Source organism: Bactrocera latifrons, unplaced genomic scaffold (assembly GCF_001853355.1).
Source record: "Bactrocera latifrons isolate USDA-ARS-PBARC rearing strain unplaced genomic scaffold, ASM185335v1 scaffold_121, whole genome shotgun sequence".
Classification (NCBI taxonomy): domain Eukaryota; kingdom Metazoa; phylum Arthropoda; class Insecta; order Diptera; family Tephritidae; genus Bactrocera; species Bactrocera latifrons.
In genome coordinates this window covers 299,451-323,892 of record NW_017534642.1, presented here as the reverse complement: position 1 = coordinate 323,892, position 24,442 = coordinate 299,451, and the positions used below count along the sequence as shown (strand labels likewise).

At 40.3% G+C, this 24,442-nt stretch overlaps 1 protein-coding gene across 3 annotated transcripts in view; it reads left to right on the top strand.

The window, feature by feature from the left end:
- Positions 1–24,442, top strand: part of LOC108978394 (MAGUK p55 subfamily member 5) — a 135,235-nt gene that overhangs the window by 11,839 nt on the left and 98,954 nt on the right. For all 3 annotated transcript variants that reach the window (XM_018948642.1, XM_018948643.1, XM_018948644.1), the window contains exon 3: positions 28–85. In XM_018948642.1, the coding sequence (XP_018804187.1) occupies positions 28–85 (58 nt within the window). The remainder of the gene's footprint in view (positions 1–27; positions 86–24,442) is intronic.

Here is a 24,442-nt window from a genome sequence, read left to right as displayed (position 1 = left end):
TTTCACATTTTCTCTCTCTCCTTTCAGTGCATAAAATCCTGCACCATCTGCCTGCGTGTGCGTAAGAAGAATGATACCAGATTGGGTAAGTGCTAGCTGTAAAAATGTAAGAATTGGTTTTTGTGGGCCAATTGACATTTCAATATATTTTTATAGATTTAAGATCTAAGGTCTACAAATTCTCTATCTTATCTTTCTGCCTTGAAAGGGCAGCCTTAGGAAGCAAAAAGTTCCTCAATTTTATGCTCCAAAAACCCAAATTATTAGATTTAATAACTTCTATAGCTGTTGGTGATGATTCGTGTAGCAGAAAACTAGGAATATGCAGTTGTTCTTTAAACTCCCAGATGATCTAAGAGCTTACAGCTCATATACTGACTGCAACTAGTAAAGTCCACAGTTATTGATTTCCTAAAATTTTCCGTAAGCTTGGCGCAATGCTATTGCGAGAGATGTCAATCTTTGCTAAAACTCTTTAAGCATTTATCATCATCAGCTTCTCGGAGCTCTCTCCCACCACAAAGTTAGAACGTTCACTTGTTTCCTATACGCACTAGAGCTCTAATTTACCGTAAAATCAGTCAGGCCTGCCTCAATTCATCAAATCCGCCGTGCCACATTCACTAATGACCACAATCAGCAATCAAACGCGGTCTTTTATGCGGCAAGCAACTGCATCCACTTGAGTTTGTGTTCCTCGGTCTACACGGGCTTTGAATCGCATACTTCTTCGATTTCCCTGCGCGCACTTCTTCCTGCTACGCCTATCCGTTTCATTAAGCACTCATACGCCGTGTGGAGCCTACGAACTGCACGCGCACAGCTAAATACAAACACAGAGCGCGATTCACCTGGCTGTAAACGCGTGTGCAAAGACAAAATGCCAGCAATTAGCGACGCCATCAATTGGCAATCATACGCGCGGCGCTGCCGCTGTCTCCGAGCGCACTGGCGCAACCACAAGAACGGCAAATGGAAGCCTGCATAATCCATGGCAAAAGCGCTATTCGCACAGCGCGCTTTAGTCAGCCTTTAGCAACGCTGCGCTCACATAACTTTCAATAACTAGTTGTTTGTGCGTGTGTGTGGCGACCTTAGCGGCTTAGGCAAGTTTCGCAAATGCGCGTTTAATATTTATGCTTCCCGCGCCGCAATTCACGTGCTTGTTGTACGCCAATAAGGCCTCACCGGCCGCGGCTTGCCGAGATCACCGTTTTTTGTACACTTCCGTTTCCGCTTGTTCGTTGCTGTGCTGCCGCTCGGTTGCCCCGTTGTGCTGCTAGCCTTTTTGCTTGCTCAATGACTTAAACTGACCGCACAGTCACTGGGCGCGGGGCATTAGTGCAGTAGATTTTGCAATTCATTTATACATATGTACACCTGTGGGACAAAACGTCGGCACGGGGCATGTGAATATGAATTCTCAACGCTTGAGTTACTTTATTATGTAGACGAGTTTTGCGGGGGAGTATATAGTTTTGAACGTCGGCAAGGGAACGCTTTCTGTTTTGTGGCGTGTTTGCATTTTCTAGACATTGTTTATTCAAGGCTGAAGTGAAAATACACCGAGCTTCAATTTTGCGGTGGAAAGTGTGTCTTCTTCCTCTTTTTATGCTGTTCTCATTTTCAGTACAATATACACGGTTGTATTTGCTCAGTCCCCAAAACTGGAGACATTTAAGGAGCGCGGCTCTAAGATTCCTTGACTTATTTTTCTCAAAATCGTCTTACGTCTATCGAAGCACTACAGTGTCTTCCAAGCAGACTTCACCGCAACTAAAGAAAGCCTTATAGTTCTGACAAAGATTGTGTGAGCACAAGGAATATATTTAGATAAATTGATAGCCAAGTGTCTTTAAAATCACTAAAGCTTCAGATAAGTATTTTTGGACTGGTGAACTTCTTCAGGAGCACGGGGTGGTTCAGAATCCCTTCGGCCGAAGAAAGAATAGAGTGAGATGATTTTAGTTCCAGTGGTTTTACAATAGGCGCGTCATCGGACAGCCACTCTACCTACCTACCTACCCCTCTGCATTAAATGGCACCGAGTTTTCGAAAACGTACTTATACCGCCATCATTTTCTGGGTAGATGGAGCTACTTAATTGTGTCAACATTTTTTTGATGAGATGAAGTTTTAGTCTACTTTGCTGATAAGTGCCGTTTATTTGTATGATAATGGTATGACCGCTGTTGTGTGGGTAATGAGTGAATTATCGTGCGAATGAAGGGCCTGTAGGAATGAAATTCAAAAGAAGTCTGCTAGATATTAGACGTTCTAACCGGGAAAATACAAACCGAGTTGGAAGCTGAAGCTCAACAAATGATTGCAAAGCCAGGATTGACGCATCTAAAGGTTATGCTGAGGGTTTGGTGGAATTGAAAAGGAACAATCCACCATGAGCTGTTCCAGTCTGGTTGAACGGTTGATGCTACATTTTACTGTCAACAACTGATGAGATTGAAACAAGCAAGCGCATCAAAACGGCCAGAACTGATCAACAGAAAGGGCTTCGTCATCTATCAGGACAACACTAGACCACACACATTTTTGATGACTCGACAAAAACTGGGAGAGCTTGGCTGGGAAGTTTTGATGCATCTATCATATAGCCCTGACTTTGCACCATCGGACCATCATTTGTTTCGGAAAATGCAAAACCCCTTGAATGGAGTAAAGGAGGCTTCAAGTAAGGCCTTGGAAAATTGCTTGTCGCAGTTTTTTCGCTGAGAACCCAGTTTTTTTTACAGTGATGGATTAATGTCTCTTGCGGAAAAATGGCAAAAAGTGGTCGACCAATATGGTGCATATTTGGTTCATTAAAATTCATTAACGATAAGACTTTGCAACTACCAATACTTTTTTAATCGTCAACATATTTGTTTACCATTCTTAAAAGCGTCAATGAAAAAATTGAACTCAAGTCCATTACCTCGACCAACATTATCTAACATCAGCTAACAGGGCGTTGACTTGGCTCCGCATGCTTTTAAGTCAGCTAACGCAGCGATCTACTGTAAAAATAAGCAGCGTGTTTTTCGGCAGCAAATCCTCTCAAAGTAGCAGTACGAAAGAGATTATCTGCTGGCTTTGCTGAGAGACTTCATTTGTGGCTAAAATTGCTGGCTCAAAACAGAAAAGAGAAGCTTCTTTCAAGTTTGACTTTTTGATGTGAATTTCTTTTCCATCGTGAGTTACTAATGACAACTGATTTGCATACAATTAGCGATTTTTATAATATAGGATTTGGTAACAAATGGAAGGCGTCAATTTGATCTTCTAGAGTGCTCGCATCAGCGTACAATCCATTAACAATTGGTAAAAGAGCGCAGAGCGCTTATGAGAGCTACATAAAAGCAGCAAAACTGAGCTGCGATCAGCAGACTCTTATAACAGAGTTAAACGGCAGCACAACGCTCCACTTCGTAACTCGTTCGTCGAGCACAAAGCGTAGCTGAGAGCAAATAGAAAAACAATAAAGCACGAACGAAGAATGATGTGAAAAGCACACCGTACATTTGGCCAGAATGTGACACAAGAGCGAAATGATAATTAACCGCGTTGAATGAAAAGCAAGAGAGAAACAAAAAACCGTTTCAATGCCTCACTGATTGCCGAGCGTTTGACGGATGCAATACCTACTTGGCAGGTTGGTGGGGCGTCTAGCTGGTTGAGGGTTCGTGTGCTTGTGCGATAGGCGCATTTACAGCCTACTCATTTTGTACACAAAATTAACAAAAAACGGCAATCACTTATCATGTCCGTACTTTTGGGTACGTATGGCGGTGTGTACCCTACAACGAGCACAACGACGTTGGTACGGATGAGGCGTGGAGCGCGCTAAAGATTAAGCGCAAAGCATAAGCTGGCGAAAGAGTGCGGGAAAAGCCGAAAGCGTCGGCCAGATTGACAGACTACAGCGACTGTTGTTGGCCGTTGAGCTGGCCGCGTCTGGCTGCGTTGAGTCGCTTTGTTGGAAGTAAGAGCGCACTTATGCTGGCTGGCCGTTAAATGCGAGCGCCGCTCAGCGGCGAATCAGTTGACGGCCAGAGCAGCTCAGTAACTGTTGAACGGCTCGGGAACGCGGTCGCTTGGAGTTTACGTCGTCGGTGATTTGAATTTTTTTGCAACAATAATATATATATATATATATGTAAAGAGCAGAAGATAAATAAAAAATAAAGGAAACGCAAGCAAACAGTGGCAGCTGCAGCAAAAGTTAAGTTAGAAGTAAGCAGCAGCAGCGGAGGTAGAAGAAGAAGAAGCAAGCGCTACCAGCCCGCTCTTGGCAGCGCGTAGTGAGGTGAGAGAGCGCGCGTGTTGGCCCAAAACGTTTGGCAAATTGATCGATTGTTGGCTACCACCATTTCTGACACACTTACACACAACTGAATGTGTGTGTATTTGTTTTAGTTTTCCGTTGCTTGTTTCGCGTCGCTTTGCTGCTAAAAATTATTCAAATCGATGTAAAAACGTTTTAGTATTAATCAAAAGCAAATTAATTGTGCTGAAATTGGTGAAGCGAGAAAAGCGTCGCTTTCAGCGCGCTGCTGGCGCTCGGCGGTCGGTCGGTCCAACGTTCATTCGCGAGCTGCTGGCAAGTGGATGCTGACAGCTACATAACCACACATGAGTGCCACATCCACAAACACCTGTTTTGCCATATATGCTTTGTGTATACGTGTGTGTATGTGTGTGTGTGTTTAATGACCGCTTGATCGCAATCTCCATATTTTCTCCAATATATTAATTACAATAAATCAGTCTGCGCTGCGCATAACGTTTTGTATCACGTTTACTTTGTTGTTGTTGTTATTTTTCTTTTCGTGCGTGTTTTTTCAGCGCGTTCGCGTAAAAGTGGTGCGCACGGCCGACTTCTAAGCTAAGCTCAGCAGCGCTTTTGTATGTCTATGCTAAGTCACTAATATGTCAGCAAGCAGGTGGCAACGTCAATTCTGCAAATATTTCAATATCGCCTACTGATTTGTGAAGTGTAGTGAGTGGTGAAAAAGTTATAAGTGAAAATTTTGATTAAAAAAGTGTAAAAATTATAACGGAAAATTTTTAACAGTTGTTTCTTCTATATTTATTATATAGTAGTGGATCCGGCCACGCGTTGCATTTTATACTATTATATTATTCATGTAAGAAACTTTTCAATACAGTGAAAATTATATAACATTTACGAATAAAAGTGAGAACGTTTCTGCAGGCATAAGAATCCAAGGCATTGTACTTGCGGTTTAATTTTGAATGTGTTTACATAAATAAGTTTCATTGGAAAAAATGATGTATTTAAGGCAGAAAGCAGCCAATGTCTGATTATTAGCCTTTTTGTCCAGTTACCAGAGCATCCCTTTAATAGAGATTTCACTGTATTTCTTTTATTTATGAATTGCTTATACAATCCTATCTTCTAAGTTGGTTGGAACTGGACACAGGGTGCTGAATTTTACTAAAATCGGTTGAGCAGATTAGGAGTTTATCGCGGACAAATAACGTGACACGTAATTTAAGATAGCTATTGTTTCAGAGAACTTTGCTGCTATTTTCAACGAAATTTCAATTCTCTAATGCTTTAACTGTTAGTCTAATGACTCGTTTTGGGCATAAATTGTCTAAAGATTACTTTGGCAGTCTACTCTTTCGAGAAATGTTACCATTCGCATATCTTTAGACACCGGAAAGTATATAAATATTTTATTTAGACTTGAATGAATTACTAAAATTCGTAGTTTGGCTGAAGAATTTCAAGAACAATGTTGAGTTTCATACATAACCTGAAATTTTTGCTTATTTTGAGTTTTTCTTAAACACTTTTTAAACGAATATTTGTTTTTTTAAGTGCTTTTGTCTGAAAATAATGTCTGAAAAATAAAAAAATACTAAATTTTGAGAAATAGTGTAAGTCTCGAGCACAAGTGTTTTGGAAAATTTGCGAATAATACAAAAAATTGCCGCACAAGTGCCGCATAAGTCCTATTTGGTTCTCAAGTGCGAAAGTGTGTGCGTCGTTGACATACATCTGTCGTCGTGGCTGCTACCATTTGTGGCAGTTAAAGTGGCACGTTTCGAATACATCGTGCAAAAATAAAATATAAATAAAAATATAACAAAATTGAGAACGCAAAAACAGTTAATTCGGGCGAATTGGTACTTGCCACCCTCGTTCTGCTGCGATTTGTCGAACTGCTGCGACACCCACGACGCCGTTAACCAACTGGAGCAACACACATACACATACAGGCTACAGAACGCAAAAACTAGCCGGCGCTGCGGCCCACAAGCACCTAAGCGTGGCGCGACGGCCAGCGCGGTGAGGCGCAGAGCGTGTTGCACGTCAGCGCTTATGTCACACGGACGCGGGTAAATAGTTTTTGTTGTTGTATCTCTTTTTGTACACATGTGTAGATTGGTTTTTATTTGCCATTTGACGTGCCAGCGATTTTTGCGCTTTTTATTGTTGTCATAAAACGGCCACATTTTGTTGTAGTTGTTGTCGATATGTAGTACGTTGCACAATTCATCAAGTTTTCTTTTTTTTCCCCATTTTACATGGTTTTTGTTTTGTTTTGTCAGCTGACTAGAGCTTAGGGCTTGCAAAGCCCACGCGACCGGCGTTGATTTGTTGGCGTTGCAGCCACACATGTGTTGTTGTGCTTGTGCTAACTCATTCATGCGCTCGCGCGGTGTAAGCACTGTCTCTTATACACATCTAGATGTGTATAAGAGACAGGACTAGAGCTTAGGGCTTGCAAAGCCCACGCGACCGGCGTTGATTTGTTGGCGTTGCAGCCACACATGTGTTGTTGTGCTTGTGCTAACTCATTCATGCGCTCGCGCGGTGTAAGCAACAGTTATGCCGACACTCATTCAATTTAGTTGAGCTCAGACTCAGCGCCGCTTGCGGCGCATATCTCGTGTCGCTCACTGAGTGGGTGCAAGAAATCTCAATTTCTAATTGGATTTAAACTTACAAATTCGTTGCCACCAATTCATACTCGCGTGCAGCTAGACATATTTAAGTAATTGTTGTTGCTGCATTTTGTTACCATTGCATTTGCACTTTAGTAGCCACTTTAGCATAATTTTGTTACTTTCCCTTATTTTTGCGTTTCTTCTTGGGCTTTTCTGTCACTTTTAAATGCAATTTACATGCCACTTTTTGTGGCAACAGCTTTAAGTTGTCGGCTTTGTCATAAAGTGTGTGTGGGGAGCGACATAAATATGCGGCTCAGAAACTTGCACCAAACTTATAGCAAAGAAGAGATTTTGACTGGAATCAAGCTTGTTTAACATCACGTCGTCGTTTTTGGCGAAATAAGGTTAATAATACGCCGAAGAAAGATAACTCGGAGCATTTGAGATAACTCGTTTTCGAAAGATCCTTGGAACCAACCGTGTTAGCGATGAATATCGAAGAAGGTGGAAGCACGAAGTGTGTGAGCTTCACGGCGAAATTGATATACAAGTAGGTAAGCGCATAAAACACCAATAAATGCGCTGTTTAGGCTATGTCGTTTGCAAGAAAGATGATGCTCCAGCGAAGTAAAACCTCTTTCGCCTCGAGCGCTATGGATGGACAAGGAAGTAAGGACGTCAAAGCATCCAATGGAAGGACCAGGTGCATAACGACCTATGTACACTTAGGATGTATAACTGGCGTAACCCCCCAAAGGATAGATGCAACTGGCGAAGTTTTGTGTTAACGTTGCAGTTCGGTCCACGGCCAAAGAAGAAGAGAAGGTGATTCAAAAAAGTAGAGAAGTCACAAAGTATGTAAAGGTTCTTCAGTCAACATGTATGCTGTTGTTGTAGAGTCAAAAACTATCGCTGAAATAATTTGGAGCAATACTGAATTAACAATGTTGGGATGGATCAAATTCATTTCGGTAGACATATGTAGATCCGGTTGACGTGAGAACGGTGTCTACTCATCTCTCATCTTGGTAGAGCGTAGTGGTACTATAACAAGAAGAATTATTTATCATGAATCAAAAAGCGTAAGATTTGAATATGAACGGCTCCGAGTTCAAGATACGCTCAATGTGGTCCCCTAAGCTTATAATACTTTTTCTTTTTTTTTTTGGCAATATATCAAACTAAGTGTAAGGTTTTTGGTTTAACATGTCCTAGTCCTTTTTCATCTGGTCACATACATATCTCTTTTATTCGGTCCAACAGACAAATTAATCTTATAAAAATGGAATCTGATTTCTTGAACCTGAAAGCTCGGAGAGAGTTGATCTAGTTTCTGTCGTCGACATTTTTTTTTTACCGAGTCGGTACTTTTAGTATTGACATTAAAACCTCAAGCCTCGTTCTAAACAACTTTGACATAAAAGTGAGGTCAAAACCAAATCAGGAGAGCTCTGCAAGATTTTACGCATTGAAACCAGTTTCCAATACCATATATTTCCTCTTATCTTTGATGGTCAAACTGTTTGCTATTTGCTGGAACTAATTTGTAATTCCACTTACACCTCCATTGAAGGGATGGACCTTTTACTTACCGGCATATTAACATACATTCGTAGTTTTCTAAGTGGGCTCTTATCAAGCTCTATTTGCGCAGCACTTATGGCTCATTTGCATTTGTTTACCTTTCATTGAATTGTTTTAAATACAATGCAGTATTTGCAAATAAACATTCAGAGCTTTTAAAGCTCCCACCCACGAGATATCATGTGAGAATTTTCTATATTTAATCATTAAACTTTACCTTCAATGCATTCGGGAGGGAGGTCGGATTATTGTTACTTCGTAACTGCCAAGCAAGCAATTTCGCTTGACAAAAAATACTATATAGGATGCATTTATTATACCAAAGAATATGTGAAAAGTGGTCTGGTGGGAATTCGAAGGAAGAATGTATTCAATACCCGCACATTGCCAGAGCTTTCGCGAGCAATTTTGAGGTAGTAGGAGAGTTATCAAGTTATATCGGGGCTACATTTTGGTTGTATGTTGATTTTATGTTACTATGCGTCATATAAGTTCTATCAAAGGTCTATTAAGATTTCGTAGGATATTTGAAGAAAGAGCACTGAAATACGATAACAACTTTACTTCTAAAAAACTTGAAGCAAGCGAGTTAGTTCGGTTCTGTCTCTCAGACTAACCGCTTGATGGGTTACCGTACTTGTTTTTCAGCAAGCAAATCAATTGCCTTCCTGTATACATGTACTTATATTAGCTTTCAATTAAATTTTGACGCACACACACACACACGTGGAAGTCAAAACTTTGCGCTTGAGTGGCGCTTAATGCAGGTGTGACCGATTGACTGACTGCCTGCCTGACTACTTGACTATATTTCTTGAAATTTATGAGTATTTAGCTGTCGCTGCTAGCCATTCTAGACGGACGTTCATGCAGTACCATTCTACGACTGGTACTTGTCGTGCTGTTGTTGTTGTTATTTGTTTTTCTCTGTACCGAAATTGATGACGTTTTTGCCTCGTCTACTTCGAATGCATGCTGAATTGGCAGCTAAATTTTGTGAAAATCTAAAGTAATTGTCTACTTCGTGAGCAATTAGAAAGTAATTGAGCAAAAACAAAGCGAATGGGGAAAAAATTCTCTGTTGTTGCAAAAATACTTTTTACTCAGCTTATTTTCGTTTAATTTAATTTTCTATAAATTTTCAGCTGTCTAAAGGCCCCGTTAAACCACACACACACATCATTATTTAGCAAAGTTTTTATTTAAGTTTTCTCTCTTTTATGTTCGAAATGTACTGAATAACTTGACGCTTGGCCACAAGTGCACACAGCCACACACATACGAGCAACACGGTCTGCCAACTGCAGTTTGTTGACTTTCTGTGATTTTTAGCATATTTTCATGTGTGTGAAGTAGCGGTAAATGTTCGAGTGGCTTTGATTTGTGTGTGTTTCTGGTGTATTTACTCTCCGCGAAGCTCCATTTCCATGCTGAGTTCTAAGCAAATAATGCCGGCAATGCACTCGAATTCATTTCAATGATTGGATTCATATCCAAACACATACTTACGCAGGTGTTAGAATGTACATATGCATATATATGTCAGAGTTGAGCCCTTACTTTTAAATATGCTGAGTATGATTCTAATATATTCAAGATTTTTTCAAACTCTAAACTCATATTGACAGCTCCAGTATGCATATCATAAGGGTGTGTACATAGAGGTTGAGAGTAATGAGTATAATTGCAAACAAAAATCTGTAATATATACTATGTATATATGAAAATATCGAAACTCAAAACGTAGATTTCTTTACCCTGTTCTTTGCGCTTTTGCTTGTTATTTAAAACTGACTTAAACTTGGTTTCACTATGTGTTTAGTCTAAGTGTCGATTAACTTAAACTGTCGATATTTTAGACAGTTCACATTCTTACAAATTTCAAATCAAAACTTTAGTAAAAATAATCGACAATCGGTTCGTTTTTTTATTCTTCTTTCTTTCTTGGCACTATAACCGTGAGTCGGTCTAGATCAGGTACACGAAACCTCACCAATCTTTTAACGCTTGTTGTACATTTCGAGTGCAGACAGATCGCTATGCACTTCGGCTGTCCATTGGATGCGTGAGCGTCGTTGCTTCCGTTGTCCACCCATGGGTCTGGAGTCGAAGTAGCTTTTTACTGGAGCATCATCTTTCATGCGGACATCGTTCCATCTTCTTCGATATTCATCGCTCACGCGGACGGCTCCAAAGATTTCGCTAGGAATGCTCCAATTGTTTTCCAATCTCGGGTCGTAACTTTCCAAAAACCCGAATAATGAGATATTATGGAACATAATTTTTGTTCTTCGAGAGAGGGATCTATTTCTCAACTGCCTACCGATCCCAAAGTAGTATCTGTTATTCTGAGCTTGATCTCAGAGCTTGGTGAACTTTATGCTGGTTCCGACATATACAAAGTCCTTAATTTTTTCAATTCTAAAGCAGCCATCAATGGAAGGCTCCCTCCAGGTACTTTTTCTTGCCCTCGTTCATCATAAGACGGATCTCTTTTGCTTCTTCTTCTAGGCTGAAAAAGGTTGTGCTGTTGGGTTTGTTGTTGATGCCTACTATGTTAATCTCATCTGCGTACGTCCGTAGCATTGTGCTTTAGAATAGACAGTGCCACTGCGATTCAGATTGGCGGCCCATTGAAAAATACTTTTTACGAAACTGAACTCGCTGACTATCGCCTTTCATTAATTGCATAAAAGAGAAGATAGGAAAAGTGTATTGAACGAACAGATCGTCTGTTAAGATCGCTCTGCAAACTTAAATTAGTTAAAAGAGTCGCAAAGAAAAGTTGAACTCGAGTGCAATTGAGCTGTCTGAATACTTTTGTTTTGGATTCCATAACTCTGAGAATGCCGTCCGAGTTTTGGAGTTCATTGAATGCCACATTTCTGATATTCACCTGTATATGTAAATATCGTTATTTATGACTCACTCGGTCGATTTTATTATTTATGGATACATACTATACCCACACCACCCATAGTTATTGCATGACCCTGTGAGAATCGAGTTCACTTATCTATCTTGGAACAGTCAGCTCACTATTTTCCGTATCCCCAAAACGTAGCGACGTGATTTATGAATGCTTGTATGAGTTCCAGAAGTCAGGTGTGCTTTTATTAAACTCGGTGACTCATTAGTGGGTTCCAGAAAATAGAGCTAAAAATAAAATGAGAATTGCTCCACAAAACGCTTGACACGTTGGTGTGGTTCATTTACAACCAACAACAGGTGCAACGAAAAACATAGTGTGCAAACCAACAACAACAATCACAACAATTTCATGATAAAACGTCGCTCAACTGCTGGGTGGAGTTGGATTTCATAACATTTTGTTTATTTCCCATTTCATTCGCCGTCATTGCGCTATACGCTGTTAGTTGAAAAGAAAAACAACAACAAAGACATTACGCTGACAAAGAAATCAAATTAAAACTAAAATTAAATTCAACATAAAAAAAAAATAAACACACAATGAAGCGCACGCCCGGGGCTGCCAGAGCGCTTAGCGCGAGCTGATTATTTGTCAGTCAGTGCAGGGGTGGAACGCTTCGTTTAACAAAAACAGTCGAAATGAGGGGCGTATCGCTCATAGAAAACGTGTTCAGGAATAAACAAAAATCAAATGTGGTCATAATAATAGAAACATCAGCTCCATAAATGGGGCGTAAAAGCAGATAAAGAACAATGCCCCAAACGGTTGATTTGGAAATTTCTGAACTCTGAAGACCTTCTCTGTTAGCTCAACAGAAGATCGTATGCACTATTTCAAAAGTAGTAAAAGCGTTGCAGATCTAAGGTAGGCTGACTGAACTAAGACTAGCTCTCAGTTCAGCTGTGGGTTTATAAACTCAGATTTCATTGCCGAAAGAATCAGTTGGATTTATATTTAGTTTTGCGCGCCTAAGTTTCACGAACTTGATTACTGTCCATTGCTGACTCTTGGGTTACAGCTCCAGCTTTCTTCATTTTATGGTGTGCATAATGGAACCCTCGCCACATTACCGTTGAATTACGACTAGCAGCGCACACCTTTTCGCAGCGCTGTCTTTTTTTGTGGCAGAGCCATGTGTTTTTGTGCTTGATCATGCCGAATAGTTGGACTTTTTGTTGCACACCTACTCGGCGCGGTCTTTGCTGTTGTTGTTGTGCACATGCGAAAAACTTTAAGCGAGTATGTTATCGAGCGAACGAAGCCAGCGAGCGCCACATAACAACTAACGTGGAAATGTCGGATTTGATACCCTTTTATGGGTATTGCACGTTCGGTATGTGTGCGCTGCGAAGGCGCTCATGCAACGCAATGTTGCACGATACTTGCATGTGCGCAAGAAAAAAGCCAAATAAAAGTCGAAAGAAAGGAAGCAATAGCGAGGAAAATGGTTACACGCCAGCATACAACGTTTGCATGAGTTGGTGCAGGTAGCCGAAGTGCGAGGAGCTGCTGGCGCGTGTGAAAGCCAGAGTTGCAATAAAAAGTGCGCAGCGCAATTGGCAGGGAATAGTGGCGTGGCGTGGCGTGGCGGTGAGAGACGCCGGAGTGCTGACTGTTGCTGGCCGTACGTGGTGTATAAATGGATTTTGTTTTATGATGGAAAGTTCCATGCGAGGTTTGCAAAATGAACTTTTTCCTCCGCAGTTTGCTTAAAATGTTAGCACATGCCTGATTGCGCTTAAAAGCGGTGGCGTTGCGGGTTTGTTCTTATTTCTTTTTAATACTTTTATTCTGACGGGATTACTGCTACTAAATGCGGGTTCCCCATTTTACTTTTGAAGAAATAAGAAAACGAGGAATTGTGCTGAATGTCATTGTGCATGAAACCTCAAGCATTCAAAGATCTCTACCCTTTTAAATGGTGTCAGGATTTGTATGCTGCTGTTAGTTGTTTAAAATCAGTCCTTATCCCGCCCGTCCCATTTCTAGGACGGCGGGGATGTCAGCATCACTCTAACGAAGACATCAACTAGCTGGGCAGCGGCACCTTCCCAGTTAAGGGACAGGGCCTTCCAGGTGCGTGACCTTAAATCGTTATTCTTAATTCGTTTGCTATGGCCGTCATCAAAAGGGGAGTTTCTCTTCCAAGGCTTTTGGTTCTTTTCATTGGGGACGGACACACGGATGTTATTTGGCTACCCAGAGGATACTTGGTCTAGAACCGGAAGTCGTGAGCTGCTTGAGCCAGTAAAAGTAAAATAATCGTTTTCCCTATATTAAACTACGATCTTGAGAATAGTTATTTGAGAAATAATATTTTATTTTTGGACCAACCTTCTAGAGCTCCTCTTTGATAACTCTAGGATGCTACAACTCACAGCCCTTCTGATAGATACAGTCGGTGTTCCTGTTTTTTTGAGCTTAAATATTTCGATGAGCCCAAGTTCTATGCTAACATTTCCTAACACGCTTGTTTTCGCTTTTTTTTATCAGCAATTTGTACTTTGTGTTTTTTTATTTATGTCAAATTGTCATGCCTCAAGCATACAGTGAATCTGGTATTCGCCGGTTATTTATAACTAAATGTAAACAAATTAATTGCTTTTCGCTCATTAACAGAAGATAAGATTAACACTTTAATATTCTACTACAGAAATCACAATCGTCTGATAAGAATATTCAAATATGTAGTTTTAGAGAGAGAGAGTGAGAGAGAGAGAATATGAGGGCGAGATAAAAGGGGGTTGTGATTCTTTTTCTGTGCTCGAGCATATTTTTATAAATAATGGAAATTTCTTTCTCAGGCACTGTTATTCTCAATACCTTGTTCATCTGTCAGCAAATGCATGCATACATCTCAAAGGGTTAAAGAGGTGATTCAATGGTGTCAATTGGGTTCTCCACATTTTTATATTAGCATAACTTCCAAAACAAGCGAAGGGCGAAAACCCATTCCCTCTCACTTTTCCTGATTCGACTTCTGTTGTTCAGTACAAAGCAATCAGAAACTTATTTCGTATGGTTGTTCGCTTGTTCTAATGTTATATCGATAATTTCTGAGAAATTAATTAGATTCCAAATAATTGGCGCTTTGTTTTTTGCCGGATATCATTTGATGCGCGTTGCCAATGCCGAGGCTTGCGTGTAGATCAAACTCGTTTTGGAGTATTTGGGTCATCACAGCAGCCGCAGCAGCGCAGTTTCAAAGAATGGGAAAACAGGCAGCCGTAAAAAAAATCGGCAAACACGTGGGGTCACCCATCAAGGTGGTCAAGTCGAAACGGCTGCAGAGCCTATGCTTTAAAGGGGAACAGCTACTGAGTAGGATCATCGCGCGAGCTTTAGTCAGTTTCACACTCCAAGCATGTTTGTAGCTGGTATGGGAGCACCCAATTTCGGTTCAGCTAGCAGTTTGCTTAAGAAATTCCTCAAGTGAGTTCAAATTGAAAAGGTAATCAGCAAATGAGAAAGCATTATACTAAAGAACACAAAGCACAAAGCGTTAAGCGAAGGAGTGGAGCAAGCGCTTACAACTGACACACCGAACTATTGTGCAAAGCCATAAAGTCTTCTGCGTTTCTTGCTTGCTCACGACGGAACGGCAACAAGCTACAAAAAACGAAATGGAAGGAAAATATTTATGAAAATGGGAGAACATGAACATAGACGTATAAAGATGCTAGCGACAAACACAAAGACACTACAGTCATAACTTAAGAGGAGCAATGGCAAATATGTTATAAAAAAACGGCGGCGAAATGGAAGACCAGGCACATAATATGACTGTGGAATGGCAACTTGTTGTTAGAATATTCAAACAACAACAATTACACGAGTACACCATCAACGCTATCGTGGTGAATCAAGACGCAAAGCCTGAGATGCCCAACAAAATAAAGCAACAAATTGAAAGCAAGCGGAATATCGAAGAATCAAGCAAACAACTGAAACTCAAGAAACTGAGACTGCAGCTGGCGGGTGTACGACGAAGCAAGCGGGGGTTGGTGGTTGCCCGTAACCCGCTCAGCATCCACGCAATCCGGTGGGACGAGTTTTTCTGTCTTGTTCACGTCGAACGCTACGACATAGGCGCCGTTTTGATAGTAGCTGCACGACGAGCTCATAGAAAATATGATACCTTTGTTATTGCTCGGCTTATATGGCCCGAAGTAAGTACATAGATTCGAGCATGTTTGATAACTACATCTATGTGTACTGTTGCATTGTTGACTGAGCTCACAGAGCTGTGTTGTTGGCTCAGAATTTTTTATGCTTCAACTCCTACATAATCGAAGAATAAAAAACGTTTGTAGAAAATGAGTATAATTAGAGTAGAATAGCACAAGAACACGGATTTGACATAACTACAACTCTTTCTGCTCGTAGGCGGACACAGAGAATCAAAGCAATTGTTGAACAAACCAAAGAGATGAAACGAAATAAGCTGGAAGATAAAAGCAAATAACCCGTAACCTCACCGGGGCTTAGGTGGAGCTCTGGTGGTGCATCGTGGTAGATAAGTAGTAAAGCTAAAAGAATAAATATTTATATGCAATGATGCGTCAATTGTTGTCCGTCGTATTCTAAGTTTGGTCACAAGTTTACCCACTTTCGAGTTTATTTTCGTTCGACTTTGTTGAACTCGGTGCTACAAGCTATCTCATGCTGTTAGCGTACACCTAACCATGGCTATAAGCTCAAAAACACTGACAACTTTTTGCACTGTGTTGCCTTAAACATAACTTCGGCGACTTTAATCCTGAAGTAACCACTGAGAGTTTGCGGCCGTCTATGCGCCACTAAAGCCGTTTCTTTTTCAAACCTTTTCGGTTTTGGTAAAAGAAATCTTTGAGTAAATGTTTGCAATTTAACAGCGACTGTCACCCTAAATTTGGATCTTTGTTTCGGCGTGCACTTGTTTCTTCTCTGATAATTCTCGAGTTTATCGCAATTTACCGTACTCATCCATATTTTGCTGTGTTCTATTAAAAATTGTTGCTACAAAAACAATGTATATATTTTACTTATTTTTTTTATTGTTGTCTTGTCCATTGCCACACGAGCGCTGTTGTGCTATTTTTGATGACGCTAACGAATTGAAGTTTCCACGTCGCTAGCTCATCTGCGCAGGCGAATGACTAGACGCGGTGGCGGACGGTGGGCGAGTGTGATGAAAATGTGAACGAAAAATGGACTTTGACGTATATTAGTAGGTGCTACAACTAAACGTTTTTATAAGGAAGGAAAACTTAAAACTAAAAACAAAGAAAAAAATGTAAAAAAATGTTTAAAAAGAAATAAGGATATCAAAATTTTTTTAATAAAAAAAAAAAAAGAAATTTAAAATGTAAATAACTAAAATTAATTTTTTTTTTAAATAAGTAAAATGAACTTTTTCTTAATAAATATATTTTAAAAATTATTTTTTTTTATTAAAAAAATTTTAATCCCTATTTACTTTTAAATATTTTTTTATATACAAAAATAAAATTGTAATTATAAAAAAATTAAAATATTCAAATTAAAAATAATTAAATAATTCCTTAAGGAACAACATAAAAGATGAAATATCGAAGACGATCAATTATACACCTCTACACCAGAACGAAAACGTTGAAACCATCGTTGTGCAGTGGAAATGGAAACTGTATCGGGTCCATAAACTGCACAAATTTTATTGGCGGCTTGAGATGCATTTTTGCCTTTATCGTAGTAGTACTGTAAAATATGCCGTATTTTCTCTTTATTTTGCTCCATGTTTGCGACGCTATAACTCACGAACGACTTAAAAGAAACGACAATCAATCAAACACGCGTTAGCGCGTGAAATGAGCTTTCCAAAAAGGTACAGCATGACCCGATGCGACGAACAAAACTAGAACTACGCCCTCTTAGCGCCAACTAGCGAAAATACCGCAAGACTTTTTTGACAACCTAATATTTCTTTTTTATTTTTAATATTTTATTAATCTATTTAATAATCTGTTGCAAGATTAATTTCACATTTTAATTTTAAAAAGTTATGAAAAAAATATTTTTCCCCCCAATTTACTACGTTTTGATCCACTGTGCTGCATTACGGCGAATTCATTCCGCTTCATGATTTGCTAAATATTGCTTGAGTGCTATATGAAATTGTTTTGCGCCTGCATAAAATTACACGAAAGGCAAAAAAAAAAAAATGGTTTCCAACAAAAACACGATTTGAGAAACAAAAAAATTAAAATAAAAATGTTAATTCAGAAAAAATATGTAGAAAAAGGGCACGAATGAACGCCAACGCATTCTATTGAAAGTAAAAATAGCTGCGAAGACAGCATAAAAGCCATTAAGAGAATGGGATAAAAATATTTTACAGCAACTACAAATGCTATGTTACTTTAATGTAAAATATTGCAGAAGCAGCGGCTGAGTTGCATGCTGTCAGCTGCCACAGCAAAGCAACAAGAACAGCAGCAACACTCCCTGGTGGTGGCGGCCGGTCGGCTGCTGACGGCAAGTGTCGACGCCGAAGCGCGCGCAAGCGAAAAATTAAAGCGTCGACGAATTCGCGAAAAGTAGAAAATTTGTAGGCAAACACACGCACAAGCACACAAACACAAAAAGCGCACAACAAAAGCTTCAGCGACAATATGTAACAACAGCAACAATAGCAACAGTGAATAACAACCATAAATAGAATTTGCAACAAAAATAGTTATGTAACTTTTGAAGCTTGGCAAGTTTGCTCGATGAATTTCTGTTCGACGGAAGCGATGAAAATTGCAGCAATGAAAAACTGCAAGAATTCCAGTAAATAAAAAAATAGGAAAGATGGGAAAAAAGCGAAAAAGTGAATTATTTGCTGCAAACTGCTTGTTTACTTTAGTTTGTTGGCGCGGACTGTGCGATGCGGCTAATAGCTGCGCTCGCTGAGTGGCACTTTCATTGAAAGCAGCAACAACCACGGCAATCAATTTGCAAATATTGAAATGAAAATTTGTGGTCAAAAGCGAAAACAATGTTTGCGTTGTTTGATTTTATTTTTAGTTGTGAATATTTTCGGCTGAAAAAGTTTAGAGAAATGTGTTTCGGGATTTCACATTTTTAATGTCTGTTATTTTTAGGAGAAAAAAAATATTTTTTTTGTCAATCTCTCCCAGTTTTTGTCGAATCATCAGAGATGTCTGTGGTCTAGCGTTGTCCTGATGAAAGACGAAGCCTTCCTGTTGATTATTCTGGCCGTTTTTTTCGATTGCTTGCTTCAATCTCATCAGTTGTTGACAGTAAAATGTATAAGCAATCGTTCGATCAGGCTGGAACAGCTCATAGTAGATGATTCCTTTCCAATCCCACTAAACACGCTTGGACCATGATCTGCCGTATTTGATCCACTTTTCGTCTCCTATTACTATTCGCTTCAGAAAGGGTTCGGTTTCCTTTCGTTTCAGCAACGAAACGCACATATTAATGCGGTCTATTAAGTTTTTCCCAGGCAATTCATCTGGTACCCAAACATCGTACCCAAACAAAGTTCCTTAGCGATGTAATGTCTGCTTATGTGACGGTCTTGGTGAATCTTTTCCATAATTTCATCGATCATTGTTATGCTACACGAACTGATACAGCATCGTCTCCTTTAACTTCACAAATTTCATTGGTGGGATTCCCTTTTTTATACATTCCTTGCTGAGAAATAGACGTGCAAAAAAAATTTCAGATCGATAGCTCAAAAACTGAGGGGATAATTGTAAACTTAATATAGCTCGTTCAGGGTATACAAATTCATAGCAATTCAAATCTTATTGCTACAAATTGATAAAATTTGGTTGGCTTTAAGTGCAGCTGGCACAACAACTCGCAACTGCCACAAAAGCCTTGCAACAGCATGTAGCAAGTACAAACGTGCAATCACGCGAGCCCATTCGCATGCCAAAGCCATGCTGCCACGCTACAAAAGTTTTTGCTTACTTTACTTTTCTATTTACTTTATTAGCTTTAATAAAGCAATCAAGCAATCATTGCTAGATTAGTCCACGCAGCTACAAGGGTGACGCGGGAAAAATTATAGAAAATTGCTGCAACATTCGTGTGTTGTTCGGCGTTGTATGAACAGCGAAGTTACAAGCTGCTGTCTTACCTTGGTGTTGTTGTTGTCGTGGTGTGTCTGTTACCTGCCTTGTATTAGAGAAAAATGCGATTTACCGTTATTTTGATGCTGTGCCGCTGAACCACAGATGTGCAATTTCTTGTTGCCACTTTGGTACAACATTACCGTTATCCAGTGCAATTTTTCCATCATCAACCATTACTCGCTTTCGTACGGAGTAAGAAAAAGCGTACACATACGGTGACTTGATCCATGTTGTTGTTGTAGCACATATGCGAATTCAAACCCGTTAATTGCCCGAAATTGCAGTCATTGGTAGACTAAACTTCCGAGTGATTGCGGCCATGTAGAGCCCGAAAGTTCCATATACCACTGTCACCGTTCCGTGGAAGAAGAATTGAATCTCTCACATGACCATCCTTTCGAACTTCATAGATCAATACAAGATTTGGCGGGTCCCTTTATTTTAAAAAAGCCTCAGATCTCTAAAGTGATGCTTTCTATGTAAAACCCAAAAAGGTGAGCTCGCTCGCTGCTCCTCTGAATCATGGTTGTTAGTGATCTTTTGCAAACAGTTGAGAAAGTCGACTGCAGGGTAGGTGCCGTAGCTCTCACCGTTGGAGGAAAATTTTTGAATATCGTATGCAGCTAGACTGCTGAAAACGGCCCCTACATAAATCTTATCAGAGATTCTGGGGCTGTGAGCCTGGGCAATCTGACATCATGGCAAACTTTGAAACTTTTCTCTGCTCACATACTTTTGATGGAGGCATGGGAGGGGAGGATTCACTGGAGAAGAGGGGTGGTGAGCTTTTTTAATGCTTTTGAAGAGCAGAAATACAAGAAACTATAGCGCTGATGAGCTTGCTTAGACAGGTACTTCAGTCTCAATGAATGCAGAATGGGAACAGGTGGGATCTCCTGATGTTTTCTGCTGGACCGTCAGACAAACTCATCAACCGTGCGATCGCAAGCGTCTTCAGGCTGGGAATAAATTAGAAGAGGTCTAGGGATCATCCATCTAAGCCAACCTAACTTCTTACATATATATGTTGTCATAATGTACTTTGACTTTGAGTGGCAACATTTTTTAAACGATGTGATAACGGTCCGACTCATTGCAACGAAAACTGAATTAGGGGATATGAAGCGGTATTTGGTAGTATATTATGTTGTTGTGGTGGCTCCTACCTGAAGTTATTTATAGGACTGCTGCCGAGTTGACAGTGAGCCCCGACGCTCACCTGGAGCTGTAGCAGGAAAAGAGTACAGGTTTTGTCGTACAATTTGTACGTACTAACTGTTTATCTCAATAAGTTACTGAAAAATCTTTTGTATGCACTCGAGCGCGAGTCAATACTTCATTGAGTCGTCACAGTCGGCGGCGGCGGCTCTCCTTTCTCCCTGCCTTCAACAGGTTTTTTCTACATTCTTGTCCCAACCTTCGACATGTGTTCCGCATGAGTTGTATCGCACGCATGAAGCGATACTTCACTGCAAGTATTAGCTTTTATTAACTTTTATTTACTATTATTACTTTCCACTTGTCTGGCGAATTTATAGCCTTCCCGCGACTGGCGCTACGTGGTACTTATTTATTAGCGCGCTCTTCGTCTCGATTGCCGTCGGCCACGCCATTCATTACAGCGCTGAATTAGCCATAAGCATTGCTTAATGAGCGCACATATTCCACGTAAATAAATAATAAAAAATCACATCAACAACAACAGCGACTGCACATTTATGGCGGTATGAGTATGGCAAGCGCTTGTGGAATTTCACTCGATTTTCGTACCAGCAATGTGGCGAGCGATTCGTACTAAAGAGCGGCGTTTGTGGCAATTTTTCATAGCGCAGCGCAGTTACATTAAATGCAGTTTACAGTTAGCGATACCGTATTTCAGCTGCGCTTAAATTGCGAATTATTTCCACATTTTTGCGTTGTGAACTTGTTCTGTAATTTTGATGATGTTCTTGTTGTAGTTGCCCCGGTAATTTCGTGTAACAGCACTTTCAACTAATCGCTGAGGAGGCAGTGCGGCCATATGCGTGCAGCGCACCGGTAATGGCTGCGAAAAAGCGAAAGAAGAAATGAGATGTTGTGGAGAAGTAAACTAAAAATGATTTTAACCCATTTTCAGCCACAAGACGAGAAGCAAATTAAAAGATGAAAACGAAAAGTTGCCGAAAGTAAAGAATAATGTTTTCCAACCGGTACTGCTGAGTTTGGCGCATTGACTGCTAGTTATTTTCGCTTTTCGGTGATCTTCTTCTGCCTGTAACGCGCTGTATTACCAAATCTGTTTACAAAATGTACTCTAGTTATGCTCTTGCTGTCAGAATACAATACAAATACTGTTAGCAAAGTCGAGCTCTTCTTCATTTTGGCATCTCTGGCATCTTGAATTTACTAAGCACTCGTTTTTGACATTTTGTCGAACTTGTGTTCCAAAAGTTCAGTTCTATAATAGTTTTTAATTGACGACTAAATTGTATGCTTTTTGGAGCCTTAGTAGACCATTGAGAGAACTATTTAATCGTCCATTCGAAGATTCTACTACACCGGGAACCTTGAAAAGCTTTTACGCCCCCATTTCGAAGTCGGATTATCGACCCCTTGTTTTTGTTAGCATCTCTGGACTTAAATATTTTTTTATTTTGGGAAGCCCACCCCAGAGCCCTTAAATCTTGACAGGCCTTAATAATTGCTTAGAATTGAATAAACTCGTTTTAGGCCCGGTTTTCACACTCTAGTCAAACCTCGCGGGGTTCCCTTGCCTACAGGGTTTGTCCGGAAAGTAATAAGACAGATTTTCTTCCGCCGCGACTGTGCTGTGAGCGTGCGCGTACCGCCTGGATTCGGTAGAGCGCGTTTATAGCTAACAAATGAGAGGCTGGTCAGTTGCAATACAGCACCTGGAGAGTCAGGACAAACATTTTCGGGCGAAGTGTTTCTCAGAGTGGCGCTAGCCGAAAATGCAGCGATCGTTAGAGCAGAGGTGCGCGATTAAATTCTGTGTGAACAGCTACCTAAGTCGACAGAGGGGATCCAAGCTCCATGCACCTCGGCTCTCAAGGCGATTCCGGAGAATGCCTTCATTACGCCTTCAATGCTTGGAAATCGCGGCTTCGTATTGATATCAGAAATATCAGAACGCATTTTTGGGGATGACAAATTCTTACGAGTTCCCTAACCTCACTTATGTAATATTTAGAAGGGACAATGTTCAGCTGGGTACATAACTCGTAATTAGTTTTACGAGCCATTTCTCATCACTCCGTAACACACACTCGTCAGCCAGCTCTGCCATCGTGACTCCGACCAGCCCCAGCCGCCAACCGCGTGCGCGTATTTTAAGCTTATTACTTGTTATTAGCCTACTTGACAGTTTCATGTTGTGTTTATCTAATAACTGTACATGTGCATAAGCCTTCATTTAGAAATAAGTTGGTTCGTTTTTAAAAAAATTAATTATTCTCGGTATGTAACTGGAAGCGCGGAGCTTTGTAGCTGAATCCATTGAACAATCAGTTTTAGCCAACAGCCTGCGATACACCAGAACCAGACATGAGAACGCAGCGCGCTGCTTGGGTAGCGTAAAGTTAACATTTTATGAGTGCAAGTGCATATGTATGTGTGTGTTTGTTTGTGCGCTGTATTTTGTGCATAACTGTAATACCCATTTGACATGCTAGATAAACGCACTCAACAATGGACACATACAGAAATACCTGCGTGGTGTTTGCTATTGTGCGGTTGACAATCTTATCAGCGTTAACTGGCTGCTTGATTTGTTGTCTGTTTATATTGCCAACGCACGCGTTTACAAACACATACATACTCACATACAGTCAGGGGTAGTTGTTTATACGTGTGTGGGCATGCGATTACACTCGATTATTAGGGTACGTATACGCCATATGCCAACAACACAAATAGATAAATACATACATACATACGTATATACTTAAATTGTGAATATATAGCTGCAACCGTCTATTTCTATATCGACTCTCGTCTAACGGTGCACAGGCAACCAGCGAGCGCGCTATTTTCACTTACTATTACCCTTGTTGTTGTTGTAGTTGTAATTGTTGACTTTTCAGCGATTTGTTACAGTGCTGTTGGCTTTTAACGCTGAACTAGCGTCCCCCCACCTCACCGCTGGCTGAGCGTAATGTGAGCGCGCGCACGCGACTGCCGACAACTGACAGTTGACGGCGGTAAAGTCACAGCGTGCATTACGAAAAGTCAATAATTGCACGCATACAAGAAACACATATAAACAAGTGTACATATTTACATATATGCATATTAGGGTGGGTCAAAATCGTCGGACATTTTTTTCGCTCGGCACTATGAGAAATAGACACCTTTAACCCATAGATAACAAGTTAAAGAATATAATCAACAACTAGTGAGGAAGGGCTAGGTTCGGGTGCAACCGAACATTTTATACTCTTTCAACTTGCAAGAATGGAAGCCAGGTAAACACTTTAAGCTTTATAGAGTAAAGTCAACTGGAAGTTCGGAAATCCTGACATTAGTTATTTAGGAGCTAGGCCAAGTTTTCACTCAAATTTATGAAAAAATCACGCCCTGTAATTTTCATTAAGATAACTCACATTTTGGCCGATATATGCAGTACAAAGTCACGCCGAAATTCGAAAGTCTTTATATTAGTTTGTCAAGAAAGTCTTGCGACATTTTTTATTTTCAATTGTTCATAAAATTTTTTTTGATGACTCATGCCCAGCTCTTGACCGATGCTAGGGCTGCTACTATGCCGGTCTCTTTCGACCAATTCAGCGATTTTATCGCAATTTTCGACGACGGGCCTTCCGGAGCGTGGCGCATCTTCGACCACCTCTACACTAGAACGAAAACGTTGAAACCATCGTTGTGTGGTGAAAAT